The sequence below is a fragment of the Trachurus trachurus genome, assembly GCF_905171665.1.
Source record: "Trachurus trachurus genome assembly, chromosome: 1".
Taxonomy (NCBI): domain Eukaryota; kingdom Metazoa; phylum Chordata; class Actinopteri; order Carangiformes; family Carangidae; genus Trachurus; species Trachurus trachurus.
In genome coordinates, this window is record NC_139891.1 from 37691074 (window position 1) to 37712933 (window position 21860).

At 42.8% G+C, this 21860-nt stretch overlaps 2 protein-coding genes across 2 annotated transcripts in view; both read right to left on the minus strand.

Moving 5' to 3' along the window:
* Nucleotides 1-21860, minus strand: part of LOC310985743 (uncharacterized protein) — a 204856-nt gene that overhangs the window by 148216 nt on the left and 34780 nt on the right. The gene's annotated exons all lie outside the window — the stretch shown is intronic.
* Nucleotides 918-18593, minus strand: LOC310990585 (excitatory amino acid transporter 3-like; the record flags this gene model as incomplete). Its single annotated transcript, XM_083978023.1, has 13 exons — nucleotides 918-1125; nucleotides 1610-1720; nucleotides 3127-3261; nucleotides 4262-4456; nucleotides 6340-6462; nucleotides 8350-8457; nucleotides 10001-10182; nucleotides 10266-10337; nucleotides 10933-10975; nucleotides 14725-14836; nucleotides 15730-15822; nucleotides 18110-18253; nucleotides 18575-18593. The coding sequence occupies 13 exons, from the start codon at nucleotides 18591-18593 to the stop codon at nucleotides 918-920; spliced, it is 1545 nt and encodes a 514-aa protein (XP_083834149.1).

The following is a 21860-nucleotide window of genomic DNA, read 5'->3' on the forward strand; positions in this document are numbered from 1 at the left end:
GTAAAATAATAATAACATTTTTTAACCTTGATTATCTTTAAAACGTTTGTGGTTAGTCAAATGATCCACAATCGATACACTTTTACTTGTTTATTTTAATTATAAAGTATGAATCTTTGCTGCTGTATCGACCTACAACATGGTACGGCCCAAAGACACTGAGGTTTCAGACGGTTTCTAGGTGACGTAGCGCCGCCTGCTGGAAGGAGAGTGGAGCAGAAAAAAACATCCCAATATACTGTTTAAATTCTACATATTGTTATTTACATGTGAAATATGAATATGTTACAGTATCTCATTTATTTTACAGTAAACTGTCACTTCCATGAAACATCTATAGGCTTACATGGGAGAGAGAAGCTGTTCTCCTGACGTCATGTTGCTTACTTTACAGAAACATGTAATAGCAATAAGAGAAAAATTAATCAAAAAGTGAATATTATAAAAACATTGTGATTAAAAATTGCGTTTATTCCACCAATGTTGATTTCTGAACTCCTGCTAAGTAAAAAAAAAAAGAAAAGAAAAGAAAAGAAAAGGGTGTTTTGTTATTTAAAAATGAATATGACCTTTTTTTTTCTTTGTATTATTACTATTCTAGGACTGAAAACACTGGAACTTTTTTGTTATTTTCTGCCAATTAACGCTCTAAATGACAATATTTTTATTTCCAATTTGGGAGAAATGTTGTCAGTCGTTTATAAAATAAAACAAAAGTGCTAATTTAACTCACACACACACCTACGTATAAATAGGAAAAACCAGAGAAATTCATCATTTTGAAGTGGCCTCTTAATGTATATGTATGAATGTACCAGTGTAATGATCATTTACTGAGACTGGAATCAAAATGCATTTTCTTTTATTTTCAGTCAGTTCATTGACCCTTCCTCCTCCTCCTCCTCTTGGTTTCAGGGTTATTCTGGGTCCTGGAAATCCAAATCTGTGTCCAGATCTGTATCCGAGTCTGCGGTCGCTGTGGTCTCTTGCAGGACGTCCAACCAGATGTCCTCGGCGCCGAGGCCGGTGTTGCCGCTTTCGCCGGCGCCGCTGCGGCTGGTGCTGAAGCTGCCGCTGCCGGTGTAGCTGCTGCTGCCGGTGTAGCTGCTGCTGCTGCTGTGTGGACTGGAGCGGGAAGAGAACAACAACAACAACACGGTGGTCAGATGATGATGATGATGACTTTTGCTCTCTGTCGATTGGACCACTTTGTGACTTTGTGACATGCCAGGTTACAAGATGAGACTGTTGTTCACTCATGACGGACAAATATAGACACATGTGCAGACACACACGTAATCTGTATACTGTCTAGAGCTAAACTTCAGCTCTGTATACTACCTACTGCTGTAACATGTTATGTCAAAATGTCATAAGTAAAAGAAAAGAAAAGATCACGATAAAGATCTTTATTCTGTGGGTAATGGGGGCGGGACTAGATAAGCTTTAGCTTCTCCCGCTTTCCCTTTCGGCCATGTGTATTGTATTATTAGAACTAAGATGAAGTGTGATGACGATGATGATTTAAATTGACATGCCCGAAATAAACAAATTGATTGATTGATTGATTGATTGATTGATTGATGATGACGATGCTGCTCAGCCTCACCTCGACAGATGCCACACCTCCGCCACATCCAGGTCGTGGTGGCATAACTCGTGGATGATGGCCACGCCGATGCAGTCGCCCATGACGTTGATGACTGTGTTGCAGCGGTCTCTGACACACACACACACACACACACACACACACACACACACACACACACACACACACACACACACACACACACACACACACACACACACACACACACACACACACTTTTCTCAAAATCATCATAGACACAAACTTAGTTGAACCTTATTTTGTACATTTAACGAGTTGTTTTCTGTGTTTATTCCTCTCTGGTTTAAAGACGTGCAGTCTGCGGCTCTTTAACTTATCTATGAAATAATCTCTTACATGCTTTGAAGACAAATTTATCATAGACTAGGCTAAAACATGTTGTTTTTGTTTTTAAAGGGATACAGCAACATTTTTGTTTTCTTGTCTTGCCTCGCTCCCGAGTCCATGACCAGCAGATAGACACCATCCTTTCCACTGTGCGTGCAGTAACAAGGGAGATAGAGCCGTATCGCCTGTAATTAGCTTAGCTCAAACACTGGAAGTGTATGGGTAGTGTTAGCCTGCCTCCACCTAAAGTCAGAAGCTGATTTCATTTTAGCTCTAAACTCTGTAAATATATCACTTTATCAACATTTCAAACATGTTTAGGTGAGAAAGTAGCCGTTTAGATCAGCAGTGTGTCGTTAATTTGTCTAAATACCAGCTGTTTATAATTTTGCTCAGACGAATTTGGCGCTACTCAAGCTAGCTGTTGTGACCAACGCACCTCCGGTTACTTTCACAAAATAAAACACCCGTTGCCCTTTATACAGAAAACCATGACGATAGAATTTGTGCTTTTACTTTGAAACAGGAAGCTAACCTACCCTCGATGTAGCTAGCTTGAACCAAAATAAACCGCCTTTGCTTGAACCCTCCGTTTTGACCGATCTCGTCCCGTTAGCGGCATTTGACCGCTCAAGATGCCTTACCGGAGAGTTTTGTCAGCTCTGAGACGAAGATCGGCCCGCCGGTTTCCGTTTAGAGTTGCTGAAGAGTTTCTCTGATGACTTTAGGTGGAGGCAGGCTAACACTACCTATACACTTCCAGTGTTTGAGCTAAGCTAATTAGCGACTTTAGGTGGAGGCAGGCTAACACTACCCATACACTTCCAGTGTTTGAGCTAAGCTAATTAGCGACTTTAGGTGGAGGCAGGCTAACACTACCCATACACTTCCAGTGTTTGAGCTAAGCTAATTAGCGACTTTAGGTGGAGGCAGGCTAACACTACCCATACACTTCCAGTGTTTGAGCTAAGCTAATTACGGGCGATACGGCTCTATCTCCCTTGTTACTGCACGCACAGTCGAAAGGATGGTGTCTATCTGCTGGTCATGGACTCAGGAGTGAGGCAAGACATGAAAAAAAAAAGGTTGGCGTATCCCTTTAAAGGTAATGAACCTACTGCTATGACTATAGGGAATATGGTGAAAGAATGACTCTTGTGTAAACTCACAGCAGCCACTCCACCGCCACCAGCAGCGACGCCTCCTTGGCCGGTAAGCCCACGGCCGCCAGGATGAACAGGGTGGTCACCGCTCCCGTGGCCGGGATCCCCGCCGCGCCCACGCTGGACACGGCCGCCGTCACCCTGCACACACACACACAGGTTTATATCCACCACTTCATTTTCCCATGATCCATTGCGTCACACCAAAACGGAAGTGGGTTTTAGTAGCATTCTAGGGAGCGGCTAACTGGTAGCGTTAGCCACCGGTGTAGGTACCAAATGTGGGGGCTCCGGGCTGCCAAAACCGTTTTGACTAATCTGATGTTTGTTAAGTCTATAAAACGAATTATTGAACAAACATTACTATTTCTGTGTGCACGTTTTTGTAATTAGTCATGGTTGTCGTAGTTGTTAGCTTTGCTGCTGCTGACAGCTAACAGCAGCAGCAAAGCTAACACCAGGACGTCAGCTGTTAAAACCCTCCCGTTGTGGGACACGACATGAAACTACTCCAGTTAGCTCAGTCATGTTGGAACTCAGATATCCGCTGGAGAAAATAGTTTTTTCATGGACCGTTTATTGAGTTATTTGAGACACTGCTAACGGCTAACAGCTAACGGTTAGCCCAGCTTATCTAAATAGTAATGTTTGTTCAATAATTAGTTTTATCCACAAGTTTCCGAACGTCATCTATGGTCAAAACCGGAAACTGGTTTTGCCGGTTTGGTGGAATTGTACGTTTACGTTTCCATGGTTTTCAGTCGTTGTCATAGTTGCGGTAAATATCTGTGTGATATCCACTGTTAAAAGCTGGTGTGATGATCCATGCGTTTTACAGATTTTCATTGAAAAAAATCAATGCATTTACCGCGACTACCAAAACCATGGAAACGTAAACATAAAATTCCAGCGGAAGAGCAAAACCGGCAAAACAGGCTACGTTTTTGGTGTTCGGAAAAAGGTGGATAGCTAAAACCTCGTCCGTATTGTTCTCATTAAAATTACGTGATGATTATAAATAAAGTCATCACGGCCAATGTCTATCAACCAGTCTGCTATCAACAATACAGTAGCCTAACGGTGGGATGGAGTGTCATGGCGACACGCTGTGATGTTGCCACGGCAGCGAGCAGCGACCTACGCCAGCGTGATGAGCTGGCTGAAGTCCAGGGTGATGTGGTTGAGCTGGGCGATGAAGACGGCGGCCACCACCTCGTAGAGCGCCGTGCCGTTCATGTTGATGTTGGTGCCGATCGGCAGCATGAAGCGCGAGATTCGCTTGTTGAAGTGGAGCCGGTCCTCACAGCACCGGAAGGTCACGGCCAGCGTGGCCGAGCTGGAGGGGAACACGGACAGGAAAGTGAACAATTAACAATTAAAAAACAATCCAGCAAAGTGCGTCGATATTTGTGTCGATACTGTATCAATACACCAAAGTATTGATCTTTTATTTTGTAAACTTATCACTTACATTGAGACAAATATTTTTTGTATTACAAGTTTTGTCCAATTTTATGTTTAAATATGTAAATGAGGCAGTGTCTAATTAAGGGGCCGTGTCCACCAGACGCGTTTTCAGCTCTGACAGCGCTCTCAGCGCTGCTTTCCCAGCGCTTAGCGCTCTCTCTCTCCCTCGTCAGAATGCCGCTGTTGCTAGGTTACAAAACCAGTCCTCTGACACGTCCGTGTTCCGGCCTTGTTTAATGTAAACACTACAACGAGTGTCAGAAATACACAACAGCATTAGCAGCAGCTTTTGACATGGACCCTGAGGTCGGCCTACCTTCAATACAAGTGTGGGTCATGATATAAACCGAGCCACGTCTCCGGTTGTGTTGCTGTGGTAACGTATGTCCCGCCCCTTCTTGATTCTGATTGGTCAGTGCGGGGAAAAGTGACATTGACGAGCGTAGCGCTGTTCTAAAAGTTGAACAGATTTCAACTCGAAGCGCTCTGAGCGCCGCGACAAAAAGAAGCAAGCGCCCAGGGCGTTTTACCGCCGAGGGCGCTGAGCGCTGTGAGCGCCCAACTCAATAGGGTTTGAATGTAAAATAGACGCCCAGAGCGCTGAAAACGCGTCTGGTGGACACGGCCCCTAAATATGCGCTAATTTGCATACATTTCCAGAACCGAAATCTGAACAATGGATAAAGCCACTTCAAAATTCTTGTTTGTTTTTTTTAGAACCAGAAGTTTTTACAGAGGAGGATTTTGGATATCTCTTTTTATCACTCTTTAAAGCAGATATCAGCTTCACGGCCGTTTCGGCTAATGCTGCGTTCAAGGCAGGCTTTTGAAACCGTAAGTTACAGCTTCAAGTCACAACTACGACTTGGTAGCGTTCCAGGTAACCCGTAGCTCGTGTTTTTACCATCCTGTTGTCTGTGAAAGTTCCCTATAACGGCCACTCGTAACTTCCGACCCGTGAACTCGTACCAGATCGAACTGGTATGACTTCACAGGAAGGAAAAACACAAAGTATGAGTTTCTTTGAACGCACCATGAGTTAGCAGCCCCCGCCCTTGTCAGGCATCAATTGGTCCTCGTGCTACGTCACCACATTCACGCGCATCCCTTGGCTGCACACACAGCCCTTCATGCCGTTCTCTCTCCTCATTGGATAACACTTGTATCCCACAAGGAAAATTTTCTCCTCGGGTTACAGCAGAGCAGAGTGACGGAGAGACTCGTGTTTAGGCTGAAACACTTCATGTAAGTGATTGCTGACGGAAAATAGGACTATTTAGGACTTATATTAACAAAAACATTCCACTGATATCTGCTTTAAATTAGAAAAACAAATCTCATTCTACCTAAAATTAGACTCATCACATTAAAAAGTAGCTTGTTTTTAGACACTTTTTTTTACTTCTTTCAAGCAGATTTTCACTTGAAATTATCTGATAGTGGGGCTTGTTCTTATTACAAGCACAAAAAACAAGCTTTTACTGGCAGATTTTTCTAATTATTTAAAGTGAAAAATTGTTTGAAACAAGTGAAAATAATCTAAAAACAAGTTGATTTTTAGGTCATGAATCTTATTTAAAGTGGAAAGAGATTAGTTTTGACCAGAAATGAGACATTTTGACAAGAAATAAGACAGATATTCTTGGAAAGATTTTGAGTTTTTGCAGTGTGTGGATGGAAACATGGTTCGTGACGAGGATGTGAGAGCGTGATGAAGACAAACGGCGATCGGACGTTGCTGCGTCTCGTTACCTGGAGGAGATGAGGAACGCGGTCAGCAGAGCAGGAGAGATGCCGCCGATGACGGTGAGGGGGTTACGCCTCACACACAGGAAGTAGACCAGCGGCAGCACGACGACCATGTGGATCACCAGCCTGAAACACACCAGCGCCACAAACACAAACACAAACACAAACCTCAGCTCGACTCAGCTCAGCTTCAGGAGTTTATGAAACGTTTCATGTTTGATGTTTTATATTCTCGTTACACGTGTTCATTGAATTGTAAAAGTCGGAAAACAGAGGAACATGTATGAAAGTGCACACATACACGTTCAGGGCATAAACAACACAACACAACAAAACACAACAAAAAGTGGCGGCAGAAAGGTCGATTTTAGCCCTGTAAAGCTTGAACCATGACATAATTGTCAGAAAATGCCTTCTGCCAAAAAAATGTTAAAAAAAAAATATATATATAAGTCCTTTTTTTTCTTCTTTTTTTTGAATAGGAGATTTGCATTGAAAATGACCTTACATATCTGCTGTATCTAATTAGATACACACATTTTCAACACGGTTCTACTATAAAATAAGTTATGAAATATTAAGTAGTTTTCCTTTTTATTTGCATCAATGCAGGAACTATTCCTTTGAAGTTTCAGTAACAATCTTTAAGTTTTTCTTAACGTTATCTTTTTCAAAATTGGCAAAAATATCCATGAAGAAACACATTTGGGTCGCTGACTGACGGCGGCCATATTGTACTGTACTGAAGGCTGCTGGTGCATAAATAACTGCACCCTGGTGGTTTGTCTGATCATTGCATGTATCTGATTGTATACATTAGGTTTTTCAGGGGGAAAAATCACAGTGAGGATGTAGAGGTCTGAAAAACTCATGTATTTTCATGTATCAAATTTGATACAAATGCGTCACCAGCACCGTGTTGAAGGAAGTTACAGCTGGCAGACGATGTCATAACTTAAGTTGCCACACAGGACACGTCTGTTCTGATGATACAAGTAAAACTCAAGGATGTGGGACATTGAATCATCCCTGGACGCTACGAGTGAGAGGCAAACAGCCAAACATCTACAGTAACAGCTGTGTAGCTTGGTTTCTGTCTCTGGGTGTGAACAACATTTGAATTTAAAGGGATAATTCACCCAAAATTCACCAATTTTCTACTCACCGTCATGCCAAGGAAGGGTTTGGAGAACTTGTCAAAGAGTCATCAAAACTCTTTAGGAGTTCCAGGGGGGGTCCGGCTGGCAACGGGTTTTCATATAATGGCGGTGGATAGAGTTCACTTTTGAATCGTCCGAAACACACACTATGAAACATCCAGATACCTCCATACTGCTCGTCTGTACTGACCCAAGTGTCCTGAAGCCAAGACATGGAAAAGTTGTTGTTGATGTGATCTCTGTTTTTACTCTTGTTGTAGCAGCAGCTCCCAGTGGCTGCACGAGATTTGCTGTGAGATGTTCCTCTGTGTTTACATCAAACCTCCAATGGTTTACAACGACGAACGGACATCTGGCAGCAAATCTGGTGCAGCCACTGGGAGCTACTGCTACAACAAGGATAAAAACAGAGATCAAATTCATTTTTTTCCGAACAACTTTTCCATGTCTTGGCTTCAGGACACTTGGGTCAGTACAGACGAGTAGTATGGAGGTATCTGGATGTTTCATAGTGTGAGTTTTGGACGATTCAAAAGTGAACTCTATCCGTTCCCAGCCGGACCCCCCTGGAACTCCAAAAGCGTTTTGATGACTCTTTGACTAGTTCTCCAAACCCTTCCTTGGCAGAAAATTGGTGAATTATCAATTTTGAAAATCGATTATGTGACATAACCGCATCGATTCAGAATCTCGATGCATCTCTGAAACGATTATTTTCAGCGCCTCTAGTTATCAGACTCACTACTCTGCGCCCTGTGTGTGTGTGTGTGTGTGTGTGTGTGTGTGTGTGTGTGTGTGTGTGTGTGTGTGTGTGTGTGTGTGTGTGTGTGTGGGCAGACGAAGGCGAACCTACCCGATGAGAACAACCAGCATGAACTTTCCGAGCTTGTAGGTGGTTTCCCAGTCGTGGACCTCTGCGACGTGGCAGGCGATCATGAAGAGCACGCCGAGCGGCACAAACCTGCAGGAGGAGGAGGAGGAGGAAGAGGAGGAGGAGGAGGAGGAGGAGGAGAGAGGAGGAGGAGAGAGGAGGAGGAGGAGGAGGAGGAGGAAGTGAGGTCACAGATCCACACTCGTCTCCGAACACAGCTGAAACACTCGTTCACTGTGAATTTGGAAACTTTCCATGGGAATCAACAGGAAATTCAGAAGATCGAAGGCTGGCTCTTAACGGGGAACTTGGATACAGTTGGGGAAAATATATTTTAGCAGAATCTTGGCTAAAAGAACCAGATTTACACTTTACAGTAATATCTATGCACACTGCTTATTGTTTACTTGCTGCACTGTGCACAGATGATTTATATTGAGGACACATTTACTAAAGCAGGCATTGGCCGAATACTGTGTTCAAGTTATCCACCTTTACCAAACGTCAAAAACAGAAGCCGGTTTTGCTCTTCTGGTGGCATTGTATGTTTACGTTTCCATGGTTTCAGTAGTCGCAGTAAATGCATCTTTTTTTTTTCATTGAAAAATCCAGATTTTAAAGGGATAGTTCAACATTTTGTCAAATTGTCCCATTGCCATAATCCCTATAGTCATTATAGCAGTAGGTTCGTTACCTTTAATTGTCGGTTCAAGCTATTTTTAGAACGGCGGAGCAGAGCCGTGAGCTGCTCAGAGCTACGCTACGGAGGTTCATTATGGGATTTCTTTGGTTTCCCTCATCAAACTCATCAAATACACAATCCAACAACTCCACAACGCTCTGGTGGACAAGTTGTGACCTGCACATTCACCACGCTATGAGATAATAACACAACGTTACCAGACAGAGTTGTTGTAGAGGGAAATACAGAGACTGATGATGAAAAACTGTCCCTGAAGGCAACACGCATCAGCGGTTTTGCATGAATTTACCTCAAGAAATCCCATGAGCCTCCGTAGTGTAGCTCTGAGCAGCTCGTGGCTCTGCTCCGCCGTTCTAAAAACAGCTTGCACCGACAATTAAAGGCAACGAACCTACTGCTATGACTATACACTACAAAAACTCAAATATCTTACCAAGAATATTTGTCTTATTTCTAGTCAAAATGTCTCATTTCTAGTCAAAACAAATCTCATTATACTTAAAATAAGACTCATCGCATTAAAAAGCAGCTTGTTTTTAGACACCTTTTACTTCTTCTAAGCATATTTTCACTTTAAATAAGTAGAAAAATCTGACAGTGGAGCAAGTTTTTCTTTCTTATTACAACCACAATAAACTTGCTTTCACTGGCAGATTTTTCTACTTATTTCAAGTGAAAATACGTTTGAAACAAGTGAAAATTATCTGAAAACAAGTTAATTTTTAGGCGATGAGTCTTATTTTAAGTGGAAAGAGATTAGTTTTGACCAGAAATGAGACATTTTGACAAGAAATAAGACAAATATTCTTGGAAAGATGTTGAGTTTTTGCAGTGTAGGCATTATGGTAATGGGCCAATTTGACAAAATGTTGAACTATCCCTTATTAAACGATGGATATCACTGTACTATACTGTATGATGATAGATTACCTGAGGATGAGTCCGACCACGCGCTTGGTGCCCTCGTTGAGCACGGTGAGGAAGTCGACCAGCACGCGGCCGCGCTCCCCCATGCGGTTGAAGGCCAGGCCGAAGATGAAGGACCAGACGATGAGTCCCACCGTGTTGGTGCCGTCCACGTGGTGGCCCGACAGGCGCACCTTCGTCTCGTTCTGCAGGTGGACAGGAAGAAATACATTTAAAAAACATGGGGAACTGGTCACAGAACAGTCTCCATGGCGACGGCGGCGGTTACCATTCCCACTCCCAGGGTGGAGTTGATGTGGTCGTCGTCCTCGTTCTCCACCGTCACCCTCTCAGTCTTGTACTGCAGCACAGAGACAGAGACGTGGCTGTTAACATGACACACACACACACACACACACACACACACACACACACACACACACACACACACACACACACACACACACACACACACACACACACACACACACACACACACACACACACTGTATTTTTTTTCAGGTAAAACCTCTTTTAGGCCGTGAAAATAGGCCGTTTCTTTGGGTCTGTTCACAACACTGTATGTTGTAAATCTCTGGGCAGGGCTATTATGGGCTGGCGTTGCTAACGGGAGGAGTGCAGAGAGTCTTCTACTGCAATTAAAGTACTTAGGGGCTATTTGTAGATCATACAACCCCACTTTAAAAAAAATACTACTATCCCTTTAACCCTCAAACAGCCCTTGGAAAAAGTGAGGACCGGCCAAAATGTCCTCACTTCCCAAAAATGTCCTCAGTCTGTTGGTTAAAAACTTGTTCCGGTCCTCACAACGTAGCATGTACAAGAACACACACACACACACACACACACACACACACACACACACACACACACACACACACACACACACACACACACACACACACACACACACACACACGGAGTGAAGAGCTCACCTGGCGGAAACAGGCCTGGATCAGGTTTTGTGGCATCATGTTCCTGTCGACAAATGAACAAAATAAAAACAGAGTTTGTGAGTACGAGTGTCTCTCATCCTCCGTCGCCGCTCCGTTGCGACTTCACAGTCGACATTCAAGTCGATCAGAGCATTTCGACCATAACTACAGTAGCGGCAGCGGTAGCTATGACGTAAACGGAATAACACCTAGAATTAGACATCAAATGGGATTAACTACGGACCCATACTGCTCATTTTGTCCCCAGGGAACCTTTGGCTCTTTTGCACATGTTGTATGGGAATGTCCAGAGATTTTGAATCTATGGGAGAAGGTAATTGGCACGATAGCAGTATTAAAGGGATAGTTCAACATTTTGGCAAATTGGCCCATTGCCATAATCCCTATAGTCATAGCAGTAGGTTTGTTACCTTTATTTGTCGGTGTAAGCTATTTTTAGAACGGAGGAGCAGAGCGGCAGGCTGTTCAGAGCTACACTATGGAGGCTAATGGAATTTCTTGGTTTCCCTCATCAAACTCATCAAATACAAAATCCCAAAACTCCAAAACGCTTTCGTGGACAAGTTGTGAGCTGCACAATCACCACGCTATGAGATAATAATAGAACGTTACGAGACAGAGTTGTTTTAGAGGTAAATAGATGCAAAACCGCTGATCCGCGTTGCGTTCAGGGACAGTTTTTCAGCAAGCAGACTCTGTATTTACCTCGAAAACGGCTCCGTTTCGTAACGTTCTATTATTATCTCATAGCGTGGTGATTGTGCAGGTCACAACTTGTCCACGAAAGCGTTTTGGAGTTTTGGGATTTTGTATTTGATGAGTTTGATGAGGGAAACCAAGAAATTCCATTAGCCTCCATAGCGTAGCTCTGAACAGCCTGCCGCTCCGCTCCTCCGTTCTAAAAATAGCTTACACCGACAAATAAAGGTAACGAACCTACTGCTATGACTATAGCGATTATGGCAATGGGCCAATTTGCCAAAATGTTGAACTATCCCTTTAACAGGGGTACAGTTACCAATGGAACCTGCTATACACCTTCTGAATGATGACTCCCAGCTCCCCCTTGGCTGACAAACACATAAAATCTGGTTGGCAGGTCTGACAGCGGCAAAGAAAATCATTGTCCAATGCTGGAAACCCCCCCATGACATCTCAAAAACTCACTGGCTTCGAAGATTCTTGGACATTGCATACCTGGCTGGAACTCTCAACAGCAAGGATAAACAAGGCTAAAACAAGTACAATTGCAGTATGGATGAATCTTATATCTGACCTAACAATACTATTATTGCAATAGCACACTGCTGGGTGGTGGTGGGTGGGTGAAGGAGGGAGCGGGGTGGGAGGGATGGGGTGAGGGAGGGGGGAATTCCGGGTTGAAATGTTGAAATGTTCATATAATAAATGGAATGTAATTGAATTAATCTGTTGCATTTGAAATTCAAATAAAAAAGTTAATAATAAAAAAAAAGCTATGACGTAAACGGGCTGCACCGCTAGCTGCAGGCGGACGATAAACACACAACTCGCGTTTCAGGAACTCATGACATCCGTGCACAGTCCTGTACCGGTTCAACACAGATACATGTCACACCCCTAGTACTGACAGTACACTGCAATTAGACAGACTTGTCAACTAACGATGATTTTCATTATCCATTAAAGGGACAACGAGGAGTTTTGGAAAGCGAAATGTTTTCACACTACATTTCCCATGAGCCTCTGCGCACACGGTGAAATTCTGGGACCGACACAGACGGACGGACGAAAGCGAAAACATTTGTCAAGAATGTTTTCATTGATCAACAATGAAAGTCGGAGGTTTGAAGACGATCAGATACCGTCGTAGCTCCGACCATAAACGATGCCGACTAGCGATTCGGTGGCGTTATTCTCATGAACCGCCGGGCAGCGTCAGGGAAACTGAAAGTAGGAAATGCTGGGCGAGTCGACCACTAAATAATAATATCAAAATAACTATAAAGACAAAACCATATATTTATCAAATGGGCTCATTAACAAGTGGTAACATAGATTCATCCACATTGATATGAGACTCTTTTAGAACCAAATACAAACTCGTCGTTGTCCCTTTACAGGGTTCCTACAGCTTAAGCCAAGTTAAATTTAAGACTTTTTAAGACTTTTTTAAAGCCACTTGAAATGAAATTTAAGACAGACTTCACAATAAACACAAATGCAGAAAAAAGAAGGAAAAAAAACACCACATCAATTAGGGGGTTAGGGACAATTTTGCCCACTTTCAAGGTAAAGTGACTGCTACATGAACATTGGATTGTGTCTCTTTCCAGCTGTCCTTTCAAAATAAATGCATAAAAAGTCTGGAAAAAAAAAAACACTGACTCGGGAGCTGGTGGCGGTGAGAAATTTAGCGTTGATGGCCGCCACTAACTTCTCTATGTAGGAATGTTACCAATTATTTTGAGATTAGAGACTAATTACAACCATAAAATACCACTTACCAAGTGTTAACATTTTTAATCCAATTACGTATGGCTAATTTGCATACATACAACACCTGATCTAAACATTGAGTAGAGCAGGTGAAGATGTCTTGTTCAATCTTGTTAACATATAATATGTTAACAAGATTGAACGAGACATTTTTTAACTGTAATATGATATTACAGTTAAAAAGCTTAAGGAATGGAACACAAGGCTACCCATGAGCATTAATAGAGACGGAGCATGTCATACCTGCTCTACTAAGGATGTGGCTGTCTTGAAAAATTGCAGTCAGCTTGAAATTTACAGTGGTCAACTTGTCGGTTGACCGATGGAGTCAACTCATTCCAATTTTCATGCCGGTACCACTACAGCAACTTCATATATACATGTGCCGTCAAAACGGTGGAATTTATGCAAATGTATGCAAATTTGCTCATGTTAACAAAGAATTTCCAAAAACTTGTAATACATTTTTTGTTTGTCTTAAAGGGACAACGAGGAGTTTCTATTAGATTATAAAAAAGTCTCACGTTAATGTGGATGAATCTCCGCTACCCACACTTGTTAATGGGCCCATTTTCGATAAATATATCGTTCTGTCTCTATCGTTATTTTGTTATTATTAGTGGTGGCGGAGATGCTGGTCGAGCCGACCAGCGTTTTTTACTTTCGGTTTCGCAACGAGTCATGAGAATAACGCCGCCGAATCGCCGTTTATGGTCGGAACTATGACGGTATGTGAACTTCTTTGAACCTCTGACTTTAATTCTTGATGAATGAAAACATGAGTCTGTCTTGCGCCGGTCAAAATAATTTTACGGTGTGCGCGGAGGCTCATAAATGTAGTGAGAAAACGCTTCGCTTTTCCCAAACTCCTCGTTGTCCCTTTAATGTAAGTAATCAACTCAGTAATTTTCATGGAGATATCTAAAGGTTAAAAATGTTACCCTATTCACGTGAATCTTTTCTTTATATGCGTATAAATGGGATATGTTTGGGTGTTTTTCTAAACTTTCCCCTAATGGGATTCTTCAGGGCTTTTTTTTCCCTCACTCAGGACATGCTGAGGATACAAAATCAGTTGAGTTTGCTTCTGTTGCAATTTGTTTAACCTTTTCTCATAAAATGACTGGACTAAAGCTGGAATCAGAGAATCTGGACTTTTCTTCTCATAAAACAACTCAAAGCGATTATTAGATTATCAAAATAGTTGGGGATTAATTTAATAATCGATTAATTGTTGATTAATTGTTGCTTACACGTTCAGAACAGTTAGTGTGAGTGTGGATCAGTTCTCACCGGACCAGGTCCATCAGGGCGTCCACGGTGGAGAACGACTCCTCGTCGTCGGTGTCGTCCATCTTAACGGCGTACGCCACCCCAGGCTTGATGATCATGACCAGGATCATGCCTGCAACACACACACACACACACACACACACACACACACACACACACACACACACCAAGGATATTATAGTTCTAAAATTCTCAGTTTTTATTTAGTTTTTCAGTTTGATTTCTTTCTTTTTTCAGTTTTGTTTTAGTGAGTTTAACAAGTGACGAATCGGTTTTAGTTTAGTTTTATTTTTGAGGAATTGACTAGTTTTTATTTAGTTTTTATGTAGTCTTTAGTCTTAATTGTAGTTTTTCAGGTTTTAGGTTAAAGGGATAGTTCACCCAACATTCAAATTTCCATACTCATTATCTCCTCCCCCTCATGTGGACTAAGGGCTGGGAGAAGTTTCAGAGTCCTCCGTGGCTTCTCTGAGTTACAGCGGGGCTCCGTGCAGCACTACATGTCCATATGACGGTTGCTAATGGATACCACTTTTCTTCATCCAAAAAGACACACCAAAAAACATCCAAACACCTCCACGCTGTGTAAATCTCGCGGGATTTGCACTGACACAGGCAGAGCAACACTGGGAGCTTCCGCTACAAACAAGCTTAAAATATAGACTTATTAGATTTTTTTTGGAACAATTTCTCATGTCGGGGCTTCAATACAAGAGGGACATTACATACGAGCAGCATGGAGGTATTTGGATGTTTTTTGGTGTGTCTTTTTGTTACGAAGACAGTTGGTATCCATTTGCAACCGTTATATGGACATGCACTGCTACGCCGAGACCCCCTGTAACTCAGAGAAGCCACGGAGGACTCTGAAACTTCTCCCAGCCCTTAGTCCACATGAGGGGGAGGAGATCATGAGTATGGAAATTTGAATTTTGGGTGAACTATCCCTTTAAAGGCCTGTGCAGCTTCAGACATCTCTAAGAACACTCGGCGCTCTGCTCTTACCGATGATCACGGCCATGAAGGTGGTGGACAGGAAGTAGGCCGCCGTCCTCCCAGCGATCTTCCTGGAGGTTTCCACGCTCAGACCACACACACCTGTGGAAATAAACACACACACACACACACACACACACACACACACACACACCCCGGCTGGTTTCAGCTTACATCATCACTTTGTGACCAGAGCCAATTAAAATTGAAGAAATGACCCGAGGCTGAGAATCGATTTTTAAAAATCGCCAGAAAAAAATCGCGATTAATATAAAAATCGATTTTTTTGGCCCAGCCCTAGACAATATGTTGTAATAATCGATTTTCGTGAATAGATAACGGGAGAAGTTACACAATGTCCCTTTAACTATTCATACAGAATTGAAGTTATTAAAAAAATTAGAACATTTGAAGGTGGAAACTGACTCCAACGTGTTCCTTCGCACGGCGCAAACTAAAGCCTGCCAAACACATAAAGATAATCGGGCTGATTTTGCCACGATTTTCCCCCTTCCGACCACGGACAGACACCGCCCGATTATCTTAAACTCTTACGATTATCTTATAAGATTCTCTTGTAGTGTGTGGTGTGTTAAGAGTCAAAATTCCCCCGACAATCGGCTCGGAAAACGTTCGGCGCCGATAATCGAAAATATTAAACATGTTCAATATTTATGATAGTCGGGGCCGACAACCGTGGCCGTTTCAATCAAAAGTCATCTTGTGTGTGGAAAGCCGGTGTTGTGTGGAGAAACGCCTGCTTGCCGAGCTCTGCATGCTGCTCCGGGCAACAAGCCACTTCTCCACACAACACCGGCAACCTCACAGAGAGCCACAGTGCAGCCCTGAGCCCTGGTATTACATGAGGTTCACACAGACATTCACGCACACGGGAGGTTTCCTGATAGATGATAGCAAAGACGGTAGCGTTCATAGCCGGCCACAGCCGGCAATACAGCAGCCATGTTTAAACGATCATGTGACTGCCGCTCACAGCCGCTTGACTGCTCGGTGTCCGGAGCCACAGACACACAGACACACACAGATGGGATCGTTGTAAAGGCTGAAGTGTCCCGCTTTCATAAAAAAAAAATTACGTCGCTCTCATTGTCCATTCCGGAAATAGACCCGAAAGAGTAGCTACAACGACACCCCTGGTATCGCTGCTGATGCCGGATTGTTTTCTGACCAGAGGGTCAAGATTCTGAAAAATCTTAATGTGTGTGGTGAGCTGTGTTTGGAATATCGCAGCTCACCACACACAACACGATCAAAACTGTTCAATCACAGATTTTTTATCTTCATGTGTGGGGTCTCTCACAGATATAAAATCGGTTGAGATTTATAAAATCTTTATGTGTGTGGCAGGCTTTAGAGTCCGTAACCAGAAAGACTCCAGGTGGCGTAGTGACGTCACCACATGGCGTCTTTTCCCGTGTCAGTTGGTGACGTATTTTTTGTGGGACACCAGATCTGAAGTCGTAGAGTGTCTACACTAAATACATTCTTCTGTTGCCGTTTTACAACAAACTGCTGATTTCTCTTCATGAAACGTGATGTTTTAAACAGGTAGAGGACATATTTTTTTCTCATGGCGCAATTCAAACGGATCACGAAATAAAACGTTGACTCCCGTTCACTCACATGGAGACTTCTTCAGAGTTGAGGTCCCACATGGTGACGTTACTTCCTGCTTCCGCTTCGGCTCTCTATAGAGGTAATTAACCTACTCCTATGACTATAGGGATTACGGCAATGGACGAATTTGCCATTTTGAATTTGAATTTAACTATGCCTTTAAGTGTGTTGCAAATGTTACGTAGGCCTAATAGCCTAGAAATCTATCTGCCCCCTAGCGGCAGCAGATCTCTTTGCTCCGTAGGTCTACAAACGAGCCATAGGAACTTTTTGAGTCTGGAACACCGTTTGTGTTGACCAATCACAGCGCTCTATCTGTTTAGAGAGTCGTTGGGCGGCTTAACGCCATGACGACATACGTTTAAATTGGCTTGTCAGGCTAACGTCATCCTGCTCTTTGCTCTGATTGGTCGTAGCGCTACCCTGTTGGTGCAGAGGCAGTTTGAAAGACAGTCTTCATCCCGCCCCCTGGACTGAGCCGAGGTCTACCGCTCGTTACCAGACTATACATGTTAATGATGTAGTCTGGTGCGTCAGGCCGAACAGATTTGGTTGGAAAGCCCTTTAGTGGACGCGGGATGTAATAATAAGCTGGTAAAGGTGTATATAATGAGTCCCGACAACAAAAACATTATAAATTTGAATATAATTTGAATATTTAACATAAGAAGCCCTACGATGTGGACACTACAGGAGGTTACAGTCTGTCTTGGTCTGTACGACTGGTCTCGATGCTGTGTGTGCGACTCACTTGTGATGACGCTGGTGACGATGAGAGGAACCATGACGACCTGCAGCATCCGCATCAGCATCTCCCCCGGGAAGCTGATCAGAGTGATGTTGTTGTCCGTCATTTCCACGCCGTACGTCTTGAGAATGAAGCCCAGGCCCACACCTGCAAGACCCAGCAAGGAAAAGGGTTTAAGCAGCTGCGTGCCGTCATATAAAACTGAGCAATTACTATTTCTTTTTCTTTTTAAACTGCTAAAATGTTGCATTGCATTGCTTTAAAACTTACAGACAGTACATACAACATATCATAATAAAATCACATGTCTGAAGTGTTACATGTTCAAAGTTAGAGGGTCAAGTTCTCCTCTCACCATAATAACCCCTACAGTCATAGCAGCAGGTTCATCACCTTTAATTATCGGTGCATGTTGTTCTGAGATCAGCGGGGCAGAGACGTGAGCTGCTCAATGGAGGCGATGTTTACGATGTAAACAGGAAGTCATTGTAGAACCCGTCAAAACTTCTAAAATGAAATAATTCAGACCTTTTATTTTAGGCCTATATTTCTTTTTTTTTTATGGAAAAGCAATACTTTTATTCTGCACCACTCTAAACACTATTATTAAGTCAAAAACGTAAGCCGGTTTTGCTCTTTATGTTTACGTTTCCATGGTTTCGGTAGTCGCGGTGAAGGCATGGGTTCTGTTTTTGTTTTTTTCAATGAAAATCTGTAAAGCGCATGGATCATCAGCGTTCACCAGCTATTAACAATGGATATTATCACACAAACTGACATCCGTGGTAAAAGCCAGCGTTAATAGATCCATGCATTTACAGCAACTATGACAACGACTGAAAACCATGGAAACGTAAAAGACGATAAATGCAAAAGCGGCTTCCGGTTTTGACCATAGATGACCATAGATATCTATGATAGATGACCACGTTCGGAAACTTGTGGATAGAAAACCATTCAGATTCACACAAAAGGAACATTTTGTGTGACTGTCGGATGTTTTTGCACCTCTCTAAATGTTAGCGCTCTCCGTATTCAACCCTTTTAAGCTATTACATGTTCAAAGTAAGGCAGTTGGATGATAAAAATAAAATAATAAATAGAAATGAAATTAGAAAGAGAGATAAATAATAGGGCGATTTAGAATGACAGACAACTTCACTTAAAGGCCCCATGGCATGAAAAATGTGATTTTGGTTATTTTTTGGTGCTTGGGGGGGTCTCTGGGCCACGTATATACTGCCCCATGCATCAAACTGGTCATAAATGGAGAAACACACACCGCCCCTTTTGTAGGAACTGTCTCTTTAAGACGAGCAGATAGCACTTCCTCCTTTCTGTGATGTCACACACAAGGTTTTTTTTTCAATTTTTATGAATGCAGCTTAGGTTTCAGTTACTTGCCTGTGATTGGCCCGACCACATGCCACTCAAAAACAGTCAGCCAATCAGAGGAGAGGTTCTCATTCTCTCTTCTGATTGGCCAAATGACCTGTGCCTGCTAGAGCTCCAGAAAGAGGCAACAGAAAGGGGCAGTAGAAACGATATTAGGCAGATCACAGGTCAAAACCAATGATACATCTTGTTAGAGATATCAGCAGGTAAATAAACCCAGAGAAAAGTGCACAGCATGGGGCCTTTAATGTAATTTGAGTAAAACCAGAGAATTACTGGCTCTGGTAAAACTGAAGAGCTGATCAGCATTTATTTTCCCATGATCCACTGCGTCACACCACAATGGAAGTCGGTTTTAGCAAAAGTAGCATTCTAGCGAGCGGCTAACTGGTGGCGTTAGCGGCTAACTGGTAGCGTTAGCCACCGGTGTAGGCACCAAATGTGGGGGCTCCGGGCTGCCAAAACCGTGTTGACTAAATCTGATGTTTGTTAAGTCTATAAAACAAATTACCGAACAAACACCACCACTTCTGTGTGCACACCTCTGCAACTAGTCATGGTTATCGTAGCCGTTATCTTTGCTGCTGCTGACAGCTAAGCTAACAGCAGCAGCTAAGCTAACAGCAGGACTTCAGCTGTTAAAACCCTCCCGTTGTCAGACACAACATGAAACTACTCCAGTTAGCTCAGTCATGTTGGAACTAAGATATCCGCTGGAAAAAATATTTTTTTCAGCTGTTTATTGAGTTATTTAAGAAGACACTGCTAACGGCTAACAGCTAACGGTTAGCCCAGCTAACGTTAATCTAAAATGTAATGAATGGAGTGTCATGGCGACACCCAGCGTCGTTCTCCGGAAAGTGGTGGATAGAAGCGGTATCAGAGGAGGATTTGAGCAACTCCGAGTTGTAAAAAATGAATTGACTTTCCGACTTGACGTCACGACAACATCAAAACATGGTTTAGAATTTAGACATTTTAAGTTATTTGTTGAAGTTTTAAAGGCCCCATGCTGTGCACTTTTCTCTGGGTTTATTTACCTGCTGATATCCCTAACAAGATGTATCATTGGTTTTGAGTACCTGTGATCTGCTTAATATCGTTTATACTGCCCCTTTCTGTTGCCTCTTTCTGGAGTTCTAACAGGCACAGGTCATTTGGCCAATCAGAAGAGAGAATGAGAACCTCTCCTCTGATTGGCTGACTGTTTTAGAGTGGCATGTGGTCGGGCCAATCACAGGCAAGTAACTGAAACCTAAGCTGCATTCATACAAATTGAAAAAAAACAACTGGTCACGGTGGGCGGAGTTACCTTGTGTGTGACATCACAGAAAGGAGGAAGTGCTATCTGCTCGTCTTAAAGAGACAGTTCCTACAAAAGGGGCGGTGTGTGTCTCTCCGTTTATGACCAATTTGATGCATGGGACAATACGTGGCCCAGAGACCTCCCCAAGCACGAAAAAATAACCAAAATCACATTTTTCATGTCATGGGGCCTTTAATGCATATTTTTGTGTATTATTGCAGTAGCCTATATGAAATACGTTTATATTAAGCTGTGATTGTTGTATGGTGTGAAATTGCGGTCCTCATCTGTTATCAAGTCATGTGCACTCATCTGCGGCGTCTCCTCTCCTCCAACATAAACATCATTTAGCCTACTGCTGCATTTATTTTTCCTATTCAGCTATGAGCCACAATAATACGCCAAACTTCCTTCAGGTATCCATGTTTTACGAACGCAATTGAACGCAGCATAAATTTAAAATATTGGAAATGAGCATAGATAGACTGTAAAAAGAAATGAGGGCCTTAAACGTGTACATAGCAGGTTAAGTTAACTTAGCAACACGGTTCTCAGAGGAGGATTTGAGCCGACATATAAATATAACACATATAAATAATATAGTGACTCACCCAGAGCTACACCGGCCAGACTCAGCACCTGGAACAGGTTTTCCTTCAGGTGCTTCAGGCATGAGTTCTTCTCTTCTTCCTCTTCCTCCCCATGGTGGTGATGGTGGTGGTGGTGATGGTGTCCGTGTTCGTGATGTCCGTGATGATGATGGTGATGGTGTCCGTGTTCGTGATGTCCGTGATGTCCGTGTTCGTGATGTCCGTGTTGTTCGACGGGCAACATGTTGACTGCTCTTTACCAAATAAAAACTACTTCTATATCAGTAGTTGTTAGTTTTACCAGTTCATCACAACCCGGTTAAAATGTTTAGTAGCTTCAGGAAAAAAGTCAGAGAGAGACTTCTGTGAATTGTTTTGGTTTAAAAAAAAACAACGAAAGAATAACAACTTGGTTGCCGAGGCAACAAGACCCGCTACCAACCGCAGTGAAGTTAGTTTTAAG